The sequence below is a fragment of the Botrytis fragariae genome (genome assembly GCF_013461495.1).
Source record: "Botrytis fragariae strain BVB16 chromosome Unknown tig00000061, whole genome shotgun sequence".
NCBI lineage: Eukaryota > Fungi > Ascomycota > Leotiomycetes > Helotiales > Sclerotiniaceae > Botrytis > Botrytis fragariae.
Window position 1 is genome coordinate 662,515 of NW_023500994.1, and position 15,828 is coordinate 678,342.

Consider the following 15,828-nt stretch of genomic DNA (forward strand, 5'->3'; position numbering starts at 1 on the left):
TAGTTTGGCCATCAGCTTCACGATATCTGGTTTGATCCATTGCGTTTAAAGTAGATATTCTTGGTTATTCGCCATTCGTATTTGACGAATCGATTTTTCATCTCATAAAGGGCTCGCAGTCCCGCCATATCCCGGCAAGATGTTTAATCCTATATTCGCTAAGCTGCTTCTTTCGTTACCATTACTCACAATCGGAACTGTCTCAGCGAATGCACCACGAGATGTCAACAATACATCATCTCCAACAGTTAGTGTTTTAAACGGTACATACTATGGTACCTATCTTCCAACATACGATGAAGATGTTTTCCTAGGTATCCCCTTCGCTCAGCCACCCGTCGGGGCGTTCCGTTTCAATCCGCCTCAATCTCTCAATACCACCTGGGATACTCCGCGCAATGCCACGGAGTATTCCCCTGAATGCATCGGCTACAGTTCCGATAACTGGGTGTTAGGAAATATCATCTCAGAAGACTGTTTAACTTTAAACGTTGTGCGTCCTAGTGGTATCTCTCCAGATGCCAATCTGCCCGTAGCAGTCTGGATTCATGGAGGCGGTAATACCGCAGGGGGAGCAATGGATCCACGATACAACCTTTCATTTATTGTTGCACAATCGGTGGAAGCTGAAACTCCAATTATTGCTGTGAGTATTCAATACCGAGTTTCTGGTTGGGGATTCCTATTTGGACAGGAAGTTCTCGATGCAGGAAGTGCAAATATCGGATTCAGAGATCAGAGATTGGCGCTTCATTGGGTGCAAGAGAATATTGGATTTTTCGGTGGCGATAAGAAGAAAGTCACGCTTTGGGGAGAAAGTGCCGGCGCGACAGGTGTCAGTCTGCAGCTTATCGCTTACGGCGGAAGAGATGATGGATTGTTCAGAGGTGCTATTACACAGAGTGGAAGTCCAGTCGCTGCGAAACGTCTGAGTATTGAGGCTTGGCAACCGGTTTATAATAACATTACTATCGCAGCCGGATGCTCGAATGCGAGTGATACGCTTGATTGTCTGCGTACTGTTCCTACAGAACAGCTAAGCGCGATATTCAATAGCTCCGTAACAGCATCCGCAAGCTGGGGTATCCAGATTGACAACGACTTTGTGCAGAAATCTGCTACCGCCCAGCTCCTTGCTGGAGAATTCGTTAAAGTACCTCTCCTCACCGGTAGAAACTTTGACGAGGGAACTCAGTATGCTACGAAGGGCATCAACACAACCGCTCAGTTTTTGAGTATGGTGCAGTCATCAGGTCTCGATAACGCCACGACAAACACAATCGCAGCATTGTATCCCGATATTCCAGCGGTCGGAATCCCAGCCGCGCTGGTGGGTCGCCCATCAGCTAGCGAAGCATCCCTGGGCGTACAATGGAAACGCTCAGCGGCTTACGCAGGAGATTTACAACAACATGCGCCTCGAAGACTCATGACACAATCATGGGCAAAGTACAACGTGAGCAGTTTTTCCTATCGCTGGAACGTGTTGGTGAATGGAGTTAAACTGTCATTCGGTGCTACCCATTTCCAAGAGGTAGCATTTGTTTTCAACAATACCGGAGGTGTAGGGTACGAGACTGTCGTTTCGCAAAATCCGTTTGAGGGTGAACCGGAGACTTTCGATGAGTTGGCTGTTATGATGAGTGGCATGTGGATCAGTTTTATTGTGAACGGTGATCCGAATGCGGGGAAATTGAGCAATGTCTCCTGGCCAAAATATACACTTGATGATCCGAAGAATTTCGTCTTCGATGTTAATGCGACGAATTTGGCGTACGTGGAACCGGATTATTATAGAGCGGCAGAGATTCAGTATATTTCGGATCGTCTTGTTACGGGTTATGGAAGATAAAGTGGGAAGGCATGGGTCCGAATATAAGATTGGCCATTTGCAGCTTTTGCATCGATACTTGGAATATTGGTACTTCGATGCCAGCTTGAGATAGTCAGCTCGAGTGAAGGTTCAAGAAGTTGTGGGATTGGCTCTCTTGATATGACTCTGGTGTAAGATAGTAATTACTTCATGACCTAATGTTATAACAAAAATGTAATGATTTCATAAAGCTGCACAAGATGCTTTCAAAAAGCTGACATCGCTATCTCATTTCCCAATAAGTGACTTGATTGACACAACCGTGTTATAATATCTCTGTCTAATTTTTTGCATTGTCAATCTGCATCCGGACTCGAAGAATGGGGCATCGGGTCTTATCAAATGACTTTTCATTTCTGATCAACAATGTATCCAGTGATCTATCCAGAGGGCTGTACCAGCAATTCAACCAACTCCAAACCTGAGGGAAGTATCTAAGTAGTGATAGTGATGATTGCAACACCATAAGCAGCAACATTAAAAGTCCATCCCCCAGCCGCACTTCCAGTCACAATACTTGTGACGGGCTGCAAGGTAACATTCAACGGATAATTACTTGCAGTTGGGGAGCCCGTGAAGGAAGCCAATTTAGCAGCTGAACTAGCACCTGTTGCGCCAGGAATATCCACAGTCACATTTTGAGTCGCAGTTCCATAATTGGCAATCTTGATGTAGTATGTTCCAGCGGTCGTACTACTCGCAACCCAATACAGGGGACCAAACCCAGTATCAGAAGTAACAGGAAGAATAGTGTCGCCACGATGAACAGAGAACAGCTGTTGAACATAATAACTCGCGCTTCCAGTGAGAGATCCAGGATCGGCATTGAGTCCAGCGAGGTCGGGTGACCATTGGGCCATGTCGAAATGTTCAAATAGAGGAGCGTATGAAGCCATCTTGACGATATCGGAATTGCGTTCCATACCAATCATGTAGACTGCTTCGGAAACCGCGCCTTGAATTGTTGACCAATAGGTAGTAGCGCCACTGTTGTCAGTTGTACTGGCGTATTCGCCAACAAAAATCCCTGGTCCATCGCGAGGCTTGTTGTCAAATTCATTGAAGAGAGAAACAAATCCATTTGGCGAGAGGTAGTGATGGGTATCGGTCCAAACACCAGCTGGAATTGGATTTGGAAGACAAGATGCTTGTGATGTTGAGGCTATGACTGTGATGTTAGGGTACGCCGCATGAATTGCGTTGTATATATCTGTAAATCGAGAGGCGTATGTACCGCAACCTCCGCTTATATTGTCCTCGTTACCAACCTCAATGAAGGGAATATCATATGGTGCAGCGTGGCCGTAAGATTCACGAAGTGCACCCCATGTCGTTGATGTAGATCCGAGAAGGAATTCAAGCTCATCCAGGATATCATCGACATAGGGTGTAAGTGCTGCACCGGATACAACTCCACCTCCAGCGAGGGAAAGACCTGACCAGACGGCTAATACTGGTATCATACCTGCATCTGAGATGAATTGAAGATATTCCATCAATCCTAGAGGGTTGTCAGTTAAGCGATGCTGACTCGACTAAAAGACAAAGTACCTAAAGCATCTGTGTTTGGATAACCCCAATCACCTTGCCTTCCTGGTCGTTTTTCAACCGGACCAATAGTTTCATTCCATTTCCATCTGTTACCTGGCGACGAACCTTCTCTGTTCAATGTTAGCTTATAGAATTACATTTTTTCCATCTGAGCCTTTTGTCTTACATATTGTTTCCGCCTGGAAAGCGGAAGAAAGAGGGCTCGAGTGCCTGGAGAAAGTTGCCCACATCATTTCTGATACCGTTGTAACTGCAAAAAGTCAATATATTTCCACAACCACATGTATTCCTTTTATCATACCGTTGATGAAATGTGACTGGAAAAAGTTGAGGTAGACCAAAGTTCAGCGCACTGCCGGCGACTTTGGCTCCATCAAATGTTAATTTCCAAACATTATTACCATCTGGAGCCTGTGTGGAGTGGTATGTAGTCTCATAGTAAGTGAAAGAAGTGGCCACACTATTGACTGTAATGGTCTTGGTGGCATATACTGTTCCGCTTGCTACACCGACGAGTGATAATGTAACTGATCCGGAGTATGAACCCTTGATCCAGAAGTAGTTGGCATATGTATCGTCATTCACAGGGACACCAAGGTATCCAGCATTCGAAAAGCCAACTTGTCCAGTTGTTCCAGATGGAACGGAAACTTTCAAAGATCTCGGTAGCGCTGAAGTGAGAGGATTGGCAGTGTCAACTGTGAGATTTGTGCCACCAACAGCAGCATAAGCTGTTAATCCTGGACTTGTTCCTTGGAATCCATTGTTTCGCAACAACTGGCCATGTATACCACCATCGCCTATATATTTTAGCTTACTTAATAAAACCTAGTCACTATAGGAGATATACCGGAGTTATTGATGTCCTAGAATTCAGTTAGTTCAAAGTTCTCCACAACGTAGGTAAGATTTTCAAGAGTAGCAAGCAGAAGACCACGAATGAAATTGCCGAAATCTTGGACAAAGCAGAATATACAAAAAGAATTGAATGTTAAACGCGTGTTTGAATCGAGCCTGAGAGTTTCTTGTTGCCAGACTACAGTCCGCGTTATTTGATTGCTTGAATTTGAACAGCTTACCTCAAACATGAGACCGTAAAGAATAGGGCTGGATGCATTGCCACCAGTTGTGGATACTGTAAGAGTAGCAGCATCTACTAAATTAAAGACCAAGAAAGAAGCGACTGCCAGAGCCCTAGACAGACCTTTGAAGCCCATGATAGAGGAATATGTATTTTCCGATGACTGGAGAATTCGACATTTTGTGGAAGGAATATATACATATATATAAAGATGAATCAAGGATCTACTGACTTTTCCCCTCATTTACTGCGATAATTTTTCCGGGCAGTACACCAAGAAAGGTGGGTAAGTTGCAACCTGGCCCTATTTCATTCAAGGGTGTTATTATCCATATGCTTTCGATATCGATCACAAACTCGTCGATGATATATATCCAGATTCTGCGATCCACGGTGTTTATTTCATTCGTAGTGATACTTGGTAGCATCGGAGTGTAGTGTTTATTGGAGCGCAAGAAAGATTTGATCTTCGTCAAAGCTATTGCAATACAACTAGCATTAAATTCGGCAGTAAGCTTGAACTGCCGGGCGAGCAAGTAGATTTGACCCCTCATAGAATAACCAAGATTTGTAAAAAGACAAGATGGGTGTGATGCCAATTTTAGATCGGATCGTTCTGTCTCGAGACCTTGTACCTATAGGAATGCACTTGAATGGCGCGCATACCCCGCCTAATTGCTCAGGCTAATACTTGCCTGCAACAGGGGAGATATTGGTCCAATGTGAATTCAACGTTCTATTAAACATCAGAAGCAGGTGCTCTTGAAAGATACCTGTACCCATACTGTTTTAATTTCCCGCAACTTGAGTAATGAATATTTTGGAAGATTCCTAGCAAATCCCAACAACAATCCTCAAAATTCGTGACTGCACGAACAAGATATACACCGACAGAAGAACGTCGACCTTCAACATTAAAAATAGAAAAATAATTGGGTCCTTGAAAGTTACCCCGCACAGCTGTATGTCGCTGCCAAATTTTGATTGAATGAAATTACTTTATTTGGGGTCAAATCTGCAATCCTAACTTTCTTCGATGAGTCGTCCTGGTTCTTACGAGGAGATTCAAATGTGTTGCGTGCGAGATGACCCGAATGGAACGTGGAGTCCCTCCAGTCGACAACGTGTCTCGGGAATCAGGTATTTCCCGACAACTACGGGGTTTTGAGTTTTGTTCTTCACTCCATCTGGCATCAGCTTCTTGCAATTCCGTGGTTGAAACTTTCGTGAGATGTTTTTCCTTTTCTTCTAACGGCATCAACAACTTGTTCAGACCTTACGTTCAACCGGATTGCAGGTTCTTTCGGTTAGAAGGATGAAACAAATTCTCTGGAGTTATAATTCGCGTTCACAGCGATGCAGTACGATTATTCGAGACATTGGCAACATTTAACATGGCAGCTGGAAGGTTCAGTCCAATTTCAAACTAGATTTCTCAAAGTAGGAACAGAACTTTTGCCAGTGGAAGGATTTGAATGGATCCGGTATAGCACGGCCGCTTTTCCCGCGACAGTCGTGACAGAGCGGGCATACCGGCCGTCGCTCCCTTTGCTTACTCAAGTACCAATCAACTCCGACATATACGGTCCCATCAATTCTCGCAGAAGAATTCGAACAATCAAACTGATCGCATAATTAAGGATTTCATAGTTCTATAGAGTCTGGGTAGATTCCGAAACGTGTCGACAACCAATATCACGTGAGAAGAATACGGAACTGATTGTCATATGAGTGAATCGGCTGGGATGCTTTGCCTCTTGAATTTTGGAGTCCGAAGATGGGGTCGATGTGAAGCGACCTGATTTTTTTGGACTCTCCATACATGATTGGACAGTATCTCACAGCTCAAGGCTGGGCACCTGCACATGGATCCCGTGTATTTCAAATCATCGGAAATCCGTAGTTGATGGCAGGTATATAACAGGTGGTGTTGGTGTTACATGTTTAAATCGCAGTCCATGTTCACTTTCTTTCCTGACTCTTTCATTGGGAACCACATATCATATATTACATATCACGGAAATCAGAAATCGGAAAGAGGATTCTGAACGATGGCTAGCCTGGAACAGAAATTCGAAGCAGCAACCTCAGCTCGAGAGATCCCTGGTGTTGTACTTCTTGCCAGTAATGCCGATGGTAAAAGACTCCTTTCCTTCACATATCTATCGTCTCAAAGGCTCTGAAATACTAACAAGTAGTAGGAACATTCAAATACAAAAAGGCGATTGGCCCTGCAGCCCCAAACTCTCAAATTGAGCTTGACTCGACCTTCACCATGGCATCATGCACAAAGCTAATAACTTCTATCTCTGGTTTGCGATGCGTAGAACAAGGACAGATTGGTCTTGATGATGATTTGTCTTCCATATTGACAGAGTTTAAAGGTATACAAATACTTGAGGGTTTTAAAACCAGAACAGATGGAAAAGAGATTCCTATTCTTAAGCCAGCTCAGAATAAGATAACTTTAAGGTAGGCGCCTTAATTTATAGAGACCCATAAATTCAAAGGCGTTGACGAGAACCGTTCTCAAGGTGTTGACTCCGTTCATGCCCATAAAACCGATATGTTGAAGGATATTACTCTCCCACTTTTGTTTGAGCCCGGAACATCTTGGACTTATGGCTACAGTCTCGAATGGGTATCTCTTCTTGTTACCCGTCTCAATAATGGTCAATCATTGGAAGGTTATGCTCAAACGCACATCTTCAGTCCCCTCAATATCAATGATATAACATTCTACCGCGACCATAACCCACATGTCCAAGCAAAGCTCGTGAAAATGACTTTTCGCAGTGGGTTAGACAATCTCAAACCAATCTTAGCATTTTCAGGCAAAGGCAATGGGAAAGTAGAATGGACTGATGGAAATCTGTACATCATTGAACAAAAAGATTGTTGGGGAGGCCAGGGACTTGCCGGTTCCGCAAGTTCTTATCTCAAAATCCTAACATCCCTTCTGAGCGACGATGAAATTTTACTCAAGAAATCTACCACAACGGAAATTTTCAAACCGCAAATTTCGGAAGAAGCGGTAGAGGGTATACGGGCCAGTTTCGTGTGTGCAGACTTCTTCCAGAGGATGTTTTCTAGTCAAATACCGGAGCGAGAATTGATCCATGGATTGGGCGGATTATTCATAGAAGAAGATATCGGGGGAGGCAAGAAGAAGGGTACCTTGACTTGGAGTGGTATGCCGAATTTGTTGTGGAGTATTGATAAAGAGGCCGGGTTAGCTTGTCTCTATGCTAGCAACGTATTGCCTTTTGGGGATCCAAAGAGTCATGAGATGCAACAAATGTTTGAGAAAGAGATGTATAAGAAATTTGGCGAGTTTCAAAAGACGCTGAAGTGAGGTTGGTAGAGGAGTTGCTTCGGGGACTCGCTTGTTTTTTTCGTTTTCATTTCAAATATCTAGTCGTCACTATCTAATCTACTTCGAAATACTGAATACCTATGTAAAGTGAGCTCATCTTAAAACATGCGTTCGAAAACGACTTTACTATCCAAATGAATTTTGGAGCAATCATTTACGATGCAGCTAGACAAATTCATGCACTAAGTAAGACTTCAACTAAGAGAGTTCCCTCTCAAATCGCCTGCTCTTCTCCATTCCTTAAGATAGTAATTCTCACAAAGCGTCCCCACATCCCAATTTCGCCCCTCAACTACCCCACCAACCACAACCCCAAACTACCTTCCTCAAAGAGTTAGCCCACCCCCGATTCAAATCTGACAGCATAAATCTGCGGCTCCCAAAGCCCATAGCATCATATCTTTGCATACTCCTAACCCAATTACATTCTCATCCTTGCATTCCCAGGTACAGGTACGAAAGGGCGCGCCAAGCGTCTTCATCTAATTTTCCGGTCTTCCTTCTGCATATGTATCTCTTTTTGAAACGACTGGTGGATATTGTTCGCAAGATACGATGTATGGCTAGGAATGTAACAATCGTAGTAAGCTGTAATAATTGCTTCAATATGAGCGAGTCAAGTACCAGAATGTCAAGTGAACGAATATTACGCCCTTTGCAAGTGAACTAGCCATGATCTCGTTATTATTTCCATTGTCATTTCCCCACCGGCGGGTTCTTAAATGCAAGCTTTCACCTACTATCATGTCCTACTTTACCTTTCTCCATCATCTCATTGCGTATCAATATCCCAAAGGCGCCCAATTCCATCAAGATTCGCGGCACTGTATCTGATCTGTACAACGAGCATTCGCCAAAAGTTTCGATGTCATTTCCCCTCGTTTAAGATTACAAGAATCTGTACAAAGCCACTTACAGGTGATGAACGAAGATGATGCATCCAGAGAAGAAAAATGACTTGAACCACGCGATATCAGGGCCTCCAATTGACGACCATATTATCAACCCTTCCAATAACTTTCCAAAGACGTCACCATCCGGGAAAGACATCCTGGACAACAAACGAGACAATAATGACATCGACCCCGAGCAAGCCCAACCAGTAGCACGTGCCGAGATAGAGCCTCCTCCAGACGGTGGTTACGGCTGGATCTACGTACTGTGTGTATTTTTGATCAATGCCCACACGTGGGGAATCAACAGTGTGAGATCTTTTCGCCTCTAAACGATATCTAATCTGCTAATTCGATATTACAATAAATAGTCCTACGGAATATTCCTGGCGCATTACCTAGAAACCAACAAATTTCCCGGAGCGAGCGATTTAGATTTTGCCTTTGTGGGCGGTCTTTCCCTCAGTATGGCTCAATTCATCGCGCCTGTCGCTACAATCACTACGCGAGAATGGGGGACGAGGACCACGTTGACGATAGGAATTTTATTGCAGACGGCAGCATTATTGGGAGCGTCATGGTCGACTGAAATTTGGCAATTATTTTTGAGTCAAGGCTTGTGTTTTGGTTTTGGGATGGGAATGCAATTTAGTGCTACTGTTGGTATTGTTCCTCAGTGGTTTGATCGTCGACGCTCTCTGGCAAATGGTATTGGGACGGCGGGGTCAGGAATTGGGGGACTTATATATTCGTTGGCTTCCAGCGCGCTCATTCAGAGGTGGGGTACTGGCTGGGCTTTTCGAGTTTTGGCTATAGCATCAGCTGCTGCCTGTGGCTTTTCAGCTATCATCATAAAAGATCGAAATAAGGCGATTGGAGCTGTTCAAATTGCCTTTCATACAAGTCTTCTGAAAAGACCAGAGTTTCTACTCACTCTAGCCTGGGGCTGTTTGAGCGTCTTGGGTTATGTGGCTCTTCTTTTTTCGATACCCGCCTACGCAAGCACAGTGGGCCTTACCGTATCCCAAGGGTCGATTCTTGGTGCTATGTTCAATCTTGGAGGAGGCCTGGGCCGACCTGTCATAGGATACGTTAGCGATGATTTCGGACGAATCAACACCGCACTTGTTTGTACATTCTTGGCCGGTCTTTTTTCTCTCGTAGTCTGGATCTTTGCCAAAAGCTTTGGAGTCCTCATCTTCTATGCTTTAATTGGTGGCGCTGTTTCCGCAACCTTTACCACTACCGTTGCACCGGTGGGTGCTGAAGTTGTAGGGCTACGACTCTTACCATCTGCTCTATCTATATTCTGGGTTTCTGTGGTCATACCGAGCACATTTGCAGAGCCAATTGCACTTTGGTTGCGAACTAACAATGGAACCAATTTCCTGCATGCCCAGATATTCACTGGCTTTATGTATATGGGAGCAACCGTTTCCCTTTGGCTTGTGCGAGCATGGAAGATAACAGAGTTGGAAAAGACTGGTATTGATGATGCTGTCCTTTATGAAGCGAAGGTCAGGGACAAAAGTGCCGTACCTCGAGACCCTATGGTGGCCCAGAAAGTGAGCAGTGCTCCTAGTGTGATACACAAGGCAAAGTCTGCGAAAAACTTGTTCAAAATGGTGAAGGTATAGATCTTGGTAGATTGAAGACGTAACTACGGTATAAAATTTGGAGAATGATTTGTTTATATGGAGGTTTGAAAGTTTGCCAAATTAAAATTTGGTGGGTTTCTACTCTCATTGATTACCTCGATCTATTTTGCCCGGGGATATCGAAAGAATCGAAGGTCCTCATACCCTCCACTGTCAACATGCTGAAAGAGAGCAGAAGTGACTGTATCACTGATAGAATGAGAATAGGCCATTAAAAATGATATTGTGCATTTCGAAAACGTATGGTATTGACATTGTACTATTGTCTTTCCTGCAGTTCTAAATACACTTACTTCTGGGCGATTTGACACCCGTGGACGACATGGGAAACCAAGACTGGGCAAGATGTATAAAGTAGGAAAAGGGTGGAAAGCAAATGCTGGTAATGAATTGGGAATTATGACTATGTTTGGGCATGTTGAAAAGCTGACCTATCGGCACTGGCCGGACGAGGGGGCATCTTTAACCAGTGCATTTGCCCTTCGTCATACAATTGCAGCAGGAGCTAGCACTTTTCTTGATATGAAGGAAATAATAAAGACTGTGATCAACCAACCGAGTGTGGGAACAAAATTCACAAACATTTTCGCTCCTGGAATCTCCGAAACTTGTATGTGATTGTATGTTCTACGAGCAAAGAAACTTCCCATCACTCCCGTTTTCCCAAAGGACTGAGCAGCCAACTCAATTCCTCCGCTTTCTCGAAAGTCACAAGCTCTTTCAATCCCTCAGGAGATAGAAAATCATGATCACAATACTCAAACCCGGGAACAACAGTCTCGCTGATCAAAAGTCCATCACTATCTTGACCACCTTCAACATCTGGTAACAAGTAGGATGCCTTGTATTTCCCGCCATCTACAATCCATTGTAACTTTTCGCCAGCAGCAACATTCTGACCAACAATGAATGTCTCGATTCTCTTTTCCGAACCCTCTTCATCGGCGTGTATCAAAACATATCTGCCTCGGCCTTTGTGTAGCGTATGAACCGTTCTCCCCTTATTCCGATGAAAGCCACCTTGCGGACCATGCGGCGTAAGCAGATAGAAAATACTAGTCGATGAATTTCGCACGGTGGGATCGAAGCCAGGTCTTTGGGGAGCAAGATCTGTAGTAGAGGATTTATCGGAGCCGAATGGCGAAGGAATGACGTCTGGGGCACGATCTGTTTCGGCAAAGAAGCCGCCCTCAATATGTGGGAGGAGATTGAGTGCTTTGATGACTTCTTGAATTTGCGGGGATGAGTCGGGTTCCGACGAAGGATAAAAGCTAGGCTTCAAAGGTTGATACGTTGAACCCATCTTGGAAAGATATAAATGCTAGAAGACAAATACTATAATGAATCAGGGACTGAAAATTCTCAAGAAATGACGAAAATTTGAGGAATTGAGGGTTTTTGATCGCCCCTCCCTTTCCCGTAGATTCTTCGATTGGGCATAGTGGACGGTGACACAGGCTCGAGACCAGGTAAGCACTATATCATCAGAGATCGGCGATATTGATAATCGCGTAACAAGTGACAAGATTTCGTTCTTATCTCGGCCCTCGACTCATGAAGCGCCAGTCAGCAAGATTTACCATGATGCTGGCATGAATGCAGAGCCGTTAGATTACTTTCATCCGTTGCATCGCATGTTTGAATTCTGCGGATGAATCTAACCGGAATCAGATGGATGATCAGCGCATATCAATAATGATACTTTTCTCCAGATGGAAATCATAATTTCGGGTCTGGTAATTATTGATTTTCGATATATCTGACTACCCGTTCAGTAGATACGTATGTACTTGAGTACAAGCTAGGTAGGTAGGTAGTAAAGGGCCGTAGTAAGAGTGCAATAGTGGATTGTGAAATTAAATCAGAAAGCTTCCAGCCCTTGAAGGATTGATGAGTGTGACAGGAGTAAGGACTGTCTCTGTATTAAGCTTTTCCATCCTTTCGGAAATCAAATCGAATGATGATTTGTCGACTTTATTACTGCTGCATACCTACCTAGTCGGTACCTTTCCTACTCCGGAGTCTCGAGGGAGTGTACTAGGTAGTGAGGTAGTAGACCAGTTGACATAATACCAATATAAGGCAACAAGGCAACAAGGCACTCCAAAATCCACGGAGTACATGAAAAAGTCCCATGTTAGTTGCAGACCCCCCAGGAGATATTATTAGGAATAATGGATTTCCATATTTCCATATTTCCACTTCTTAACAAACTTATGATTTTCTGACAAATGAGGAACTTCATCCGAAGCTCTGACTTTCGTCCTGCTCTATCTCTCACTCAATCAACTCACTCAACTCACTCACTATTCTGTTTCTCTTCTCCATCTACCATCTGCCTACCCAGTACGAAGTAGTCATTTATTCTCCTTTCTCCAATCTTTCTATCTCTTCTAAAGCTTCTCATACGATACGTTCTCCAATTCTCCATAACTCATCTCATCATCTCATACCTTATTTCCCAACTCTCCACTTCTGCTTCTTTCATCCACTTTAGCAGCCAGCATTGCTTGAAACTAAATAAGAAACACGACCTTGATCAGCCATTTTCCCTCATTTAACGATTTCACGACGGGAGGAAAAAGCAACTTACGAGTTCATGTACATCGAACTGTATATGTCTTTGTATAAAACTGTAATTATACCGAAGAAGTACATTCTCAATTCGTCGAGATAACTTTCCTTGGCCAACCAACTACTTCAATTCAATTCAATTCAATTCAATTCAATTCAATTCTATTCATTTCTCCTTCGACTTTACATCCAATACAATTTTATTAATAATCACTTTCTTACAATCATACCATGTCGGGAATCTTAAGCAAGCGACAGCTTGCGCGGAATGAGCAGGCACTTCAAGAACTTGTGAAATTGCCAGGAAACAATGTTTGCGCAGACTGCCAGGCAAGGAATCCAGGTAAGCATCGAAGATCTGTATCGGCCTGAACATGTATTAATTCAGAGATGTAGGATGGGCAAGTTGGAGTGTAAGTCATCATCGGCCACTGGCGCACGACTCATTGAACGAGGAGTAACTAAGTCCTGACAACCACTGACTCTGGAATAGCTGGGAATATTCTTATGTATGCGGTGCGCGGCCTTACACCGAAAACTGGGAACACATATCACAAAAGTTAAATCATTGAGTATGGATTCATGGTCGAAAGATCAAGTAGATGTGCGTTCGCAAGTATTCTATCTTGGTATATTTCTAATGGATTGATAGCATATGAAGAAGACTGGAAATGTCGCGTCAAATCGAATCTACAATCCTAAAAATACTCGACCTCCGATCCCTATTGATGCCGATGAAGCAGATTCAGCCATGGAACGATTTATACGACAGAAATATGCCAACGGTCCGCCAGCTCAGAGACGGAATAACACTGGTAGTTCGAGCTCAGATGATCATCCTCCACCGCTTCCTCCCAAAAATGGGACCAAATTCGGCTTCAGATCGGCTTCTTCGATTTTCCCCCTATCCTCAAAGGCGAAAAAAGGCAATGCAGATGCGCAGGCAGAATTTGATGATTACAGCCAAGCGCCATCGCCTCCGAGAAAGAATAAGCATTCAAGAATATTCGGAACTTCCCTTGACGCAACGGATGATCTCGAGTCGAAGTTGGCCAAATTGCGAGACATGGGGTTCAGGGACGAGAAGAGAAATACGACCGTGCTAAAAGGCTTGAGTGGAAATTTGGAGAAATCTATTGAGACTCTAGTCCGACTGGGCGAAGGTGGTTCCAGTGCAAGAACGGCATCGTCTATAAATTCTTCTGGGCCGCGAACCCCAGCTAGCCCACCTGGTCTATCATTCGAGCGACCTCAAGCAACCAGTCCCAGTATATCATCGGCCTCGAATAACCCATTTGATAGACTTGATAATCCAGTATTTCCTCAGGTACAGTCTACACAGTCTACTGGTTCAATGGCACAAGGGCAAAATCAGATGATGGAAGGAAATCCTTATCAAAATGTTGCGAGCACAAATCCATTCGGATTAATGCCGTCACAGTCACAACTCAATCTCAACCAGGCCTTTCAAAATATGTCGGTATCTTCGTCACAGCCTCTTTTCCCTCACCACACAGGGGGGCTGCCTGGTTCTCAACCCCTACCAGTGCAACAATTATATCAGCAATCTATGACACCCCCTGTTCCATCCCTACCACAACACCATTATGCTCCAGCCATATACGAAAATCCAGGTCAACAGCCTCAATTACAGCAAATGGATCGAAACAACTTGAATACCAATCCATTCATGCAACAAGCATCACCGCAACCAGTCGTCAATACAAATCTTCAATCGAACCCCTACATGCAACAATCGGTGATGAAACAACCTCTATTCGCAAGTCCAGTCACTCAAACACCACAACAGCAGTATCCTCCCGGGAGCTACAACATGGGCACGCAGAATCCTCCACAACAAATGAATCCTTTCTTTAACCAGGCGAGTGTACAACAACAACAACAGCAACAACAACAACAGCAACAACAGCAACAACAGCAACAACAGCAGCAACAACAACAGCAACTACAACAACAGCAACAACAACAGCAACTACAACAACAGCAACAACAACAAAGGTCGCAATTGCAGTATGGATACCAGCAGCAGCAACAACCGCAATCACAATACCAACAGCCTCCAGTTCAACCCCAGCAAGCTCAGTATGATCAATATCGACAGCAAACTTACCCCTTGATGCCACAGCAGACTGGACGATTAGTTGATAAGCGCAGCATTTTGGATCTTTACAATTATCCTCAATTAGCGCCTACTCAGATCCAGCAACAGCAACAACCAGAACCTATGCAACAACAGGCACCTCAAGTCGTGGAAATGCCCCAGCCCAATGGACAAATGCCGGGCGGCAGTAATAACCCCTTCATGTCCAACGTGGCGGCAGCACCGACCACGGCCAACGGATCTGGTAGACAAATTAGTCGGGAGAGTATGATGATAGATGCTGGGGGTTGGCAAAATGGGAGACATAGTCCAGATGCATGGGGACAAATTAGTGGGAGGCGGTAGATAGAGGAGAAATGTAAATCTTAAAGGGAGAATAAATAATTCTTGGCCTAGGAACAAGTTATCAAGAAACCATGAAATGAAATTTGAACACTGCAGTAAAGACAAATTATTTACCAAGATGGTATACCATGTGTAGTCTTCGTCCTATTGTGATTTCTCCCTGCATGTCAGCAAATACGGTGAAAGCTTGCTAACAAATGAAACCTCTGGATCTCACGTAAAAAGGCTAGGCGGCTCCTCTACCCCGCCTCCAGCCCCGCAAAATGCACACGGCTTCCAGAAACTTGGTTTTCGTGGCTGTCATCCGATTTTTACGGGTTCCTAAACCTCTTTGTTCGATATGCAGAGAAGACAA

At 44.1% G+C, this 15,828-nt stretch overlaps 7 protein-coding genes across 7 annotated transcripts; 4 read left to right on the forward strand and 3 right to left on the reverse strand.

Annotated features, from left to right (window-relative positions):
* Nucleotides 1–139: 139 nt before the first annotated feature.
* Nucleotides 140–1,852, forward strand: Bfra_008324 (putative lipase 2 protein; the record flags this gene model as incomplete). Its single annotated transcript, XM_037338687.1, has 1 exon — nucleotides 140–1,852. The coding sequence occupies one exon, from the start codon at nucleotides 140–142 to the stop codon at nucleotides 1,850–1,852; it is 1,713 nt and encodes a 570-aa protein (XP_037191993.1).
* Nucleotides 1,853–2,307: 455 nt separating this feature from the next.
* Bfra_008325 (putative alpha-n-arabinofuranosidase a protein) lies at nucleotides 2,308–4,749 on the reverse strand (the record flags this gene model as incomplete). Its single annotated transcript, XM_037338688.1, has 7 exons — nucleotides 2,308–3,374; nucleotides 3,425–3,534; nucleotides 3,591–3,674; nucleotides 3,726–4,224; nucleotides 4,275–4,290; nucleotides 4,504–4,668; nucleotides 4,738–4,749. 7 exons carry the CDS (start codon nucleotides 4,747–4,749, stop codon nucleotides 2,308–2,310), a joined length of 1,953 nt encoding a protein of 650 aa, XP_037191994.1.
* A 1,807-nt stretch (nucleotides 4,750–6,556) lies between these two features.
* Bfra_008326 (putative beta-lactamase family protein) lies at nucleotides 6,557–7,860 on the forward strand (the record flags this gene model as incomplete). Its single annotated transcript, XM_037338689.1, has 3 exons — nucleotides 6,557–6,641; nucleotides 6,707–6,889; nucleotides 6,998–7,860. 3 exons carry the CDS (start codon nucleotides 6,557–6,559, stop codon nucleotides 7,858–7,860), a joined length of 1,131 nt encoding a protein of 376 aa, XP_037191995.1.
* Nucleotides 7,861–8,812: 952 nt separating this feature from the next.
* Bfra_008327 (putative mfs transporter protein) lies at nucleotides 8,813–10,411 on the forward strand (the record flags this gene model as incomplete). The annotated part of the gene is made up of 2 exons (XM_037338690.1): nucleotides 8,813–9,085; nucleotides 9,146–10,411. 2 exons carry the CDS (start codon nucleotides 8,813–8,815, stop codon nucleotides 10,409–10,411), a joined length of 1,539 nt encoding a protein of 512 aa, XP_037191996.1.
* Nucleotides 10,412–10,533: 122 nt separating this feature from the next.
* On the reverse strand, nucleotides 10,534–10,849 carry Bfra_008328 (uncharacterized protein; the record flags this gene model as incomplete). The annotated part of the gene is made up of 2 exons (XM_037338691.1): nucleotides 10,534–10,691; nucleotides 10,726–10,849. 2 exons carry the CDS (start codon nucleotides 10,847–10,849, stop codon nucleotides 10,534–10,536), a joined length of 282 nt encoding a protein of 93 aa, XP_037191997.1.
* Nucleotides 10,850–11,081: 232 nt separating this feature from the next.
* Bfra_008329 (putative duf985 domain protein) lies at nucleotides 11,082–11,735 on the reverse strand (the record flags this gene model as incomplete). The annotated part of the gene is made up of 1 exon (XM_037338692.1): nucleotides 11,082–11,735. The coding sequence occupies one exon, from the start codon at nucleotides 11,733–11,735 to the stop codon at nucleotides 11,082–11,084; it is 654 nt and encodes a 217-aa protein (XP_037191998.1).
* Nucleotides 11,736–13,237: 1,502 nt separating this feature from the next.
* On the forward strand, nucleotides 13,238–15,473 carry Bfra_008330 (putative uba ts-n domain-containing protein; the record flags this gene model as incomplete). The annotated part of the gene is made up of 4 exons (XM_037338693.1): nucleotides 13,238–13,349; nucleotides 13,403–13,419; nucleotides 13,500–13,610; nucleotides 13,659–15,473. The coding sequence occupies 4 exons, from the start codon at nucleotides 13,238–13,240 to the stop codon at nucleotides 15,471–15,473; spliced, it is 2,055 nt and encodes a 684-aa protein (XP_037191999.1).
* Nucleotides 15,474–15,828: the final 355 nt, after the last annotated feature.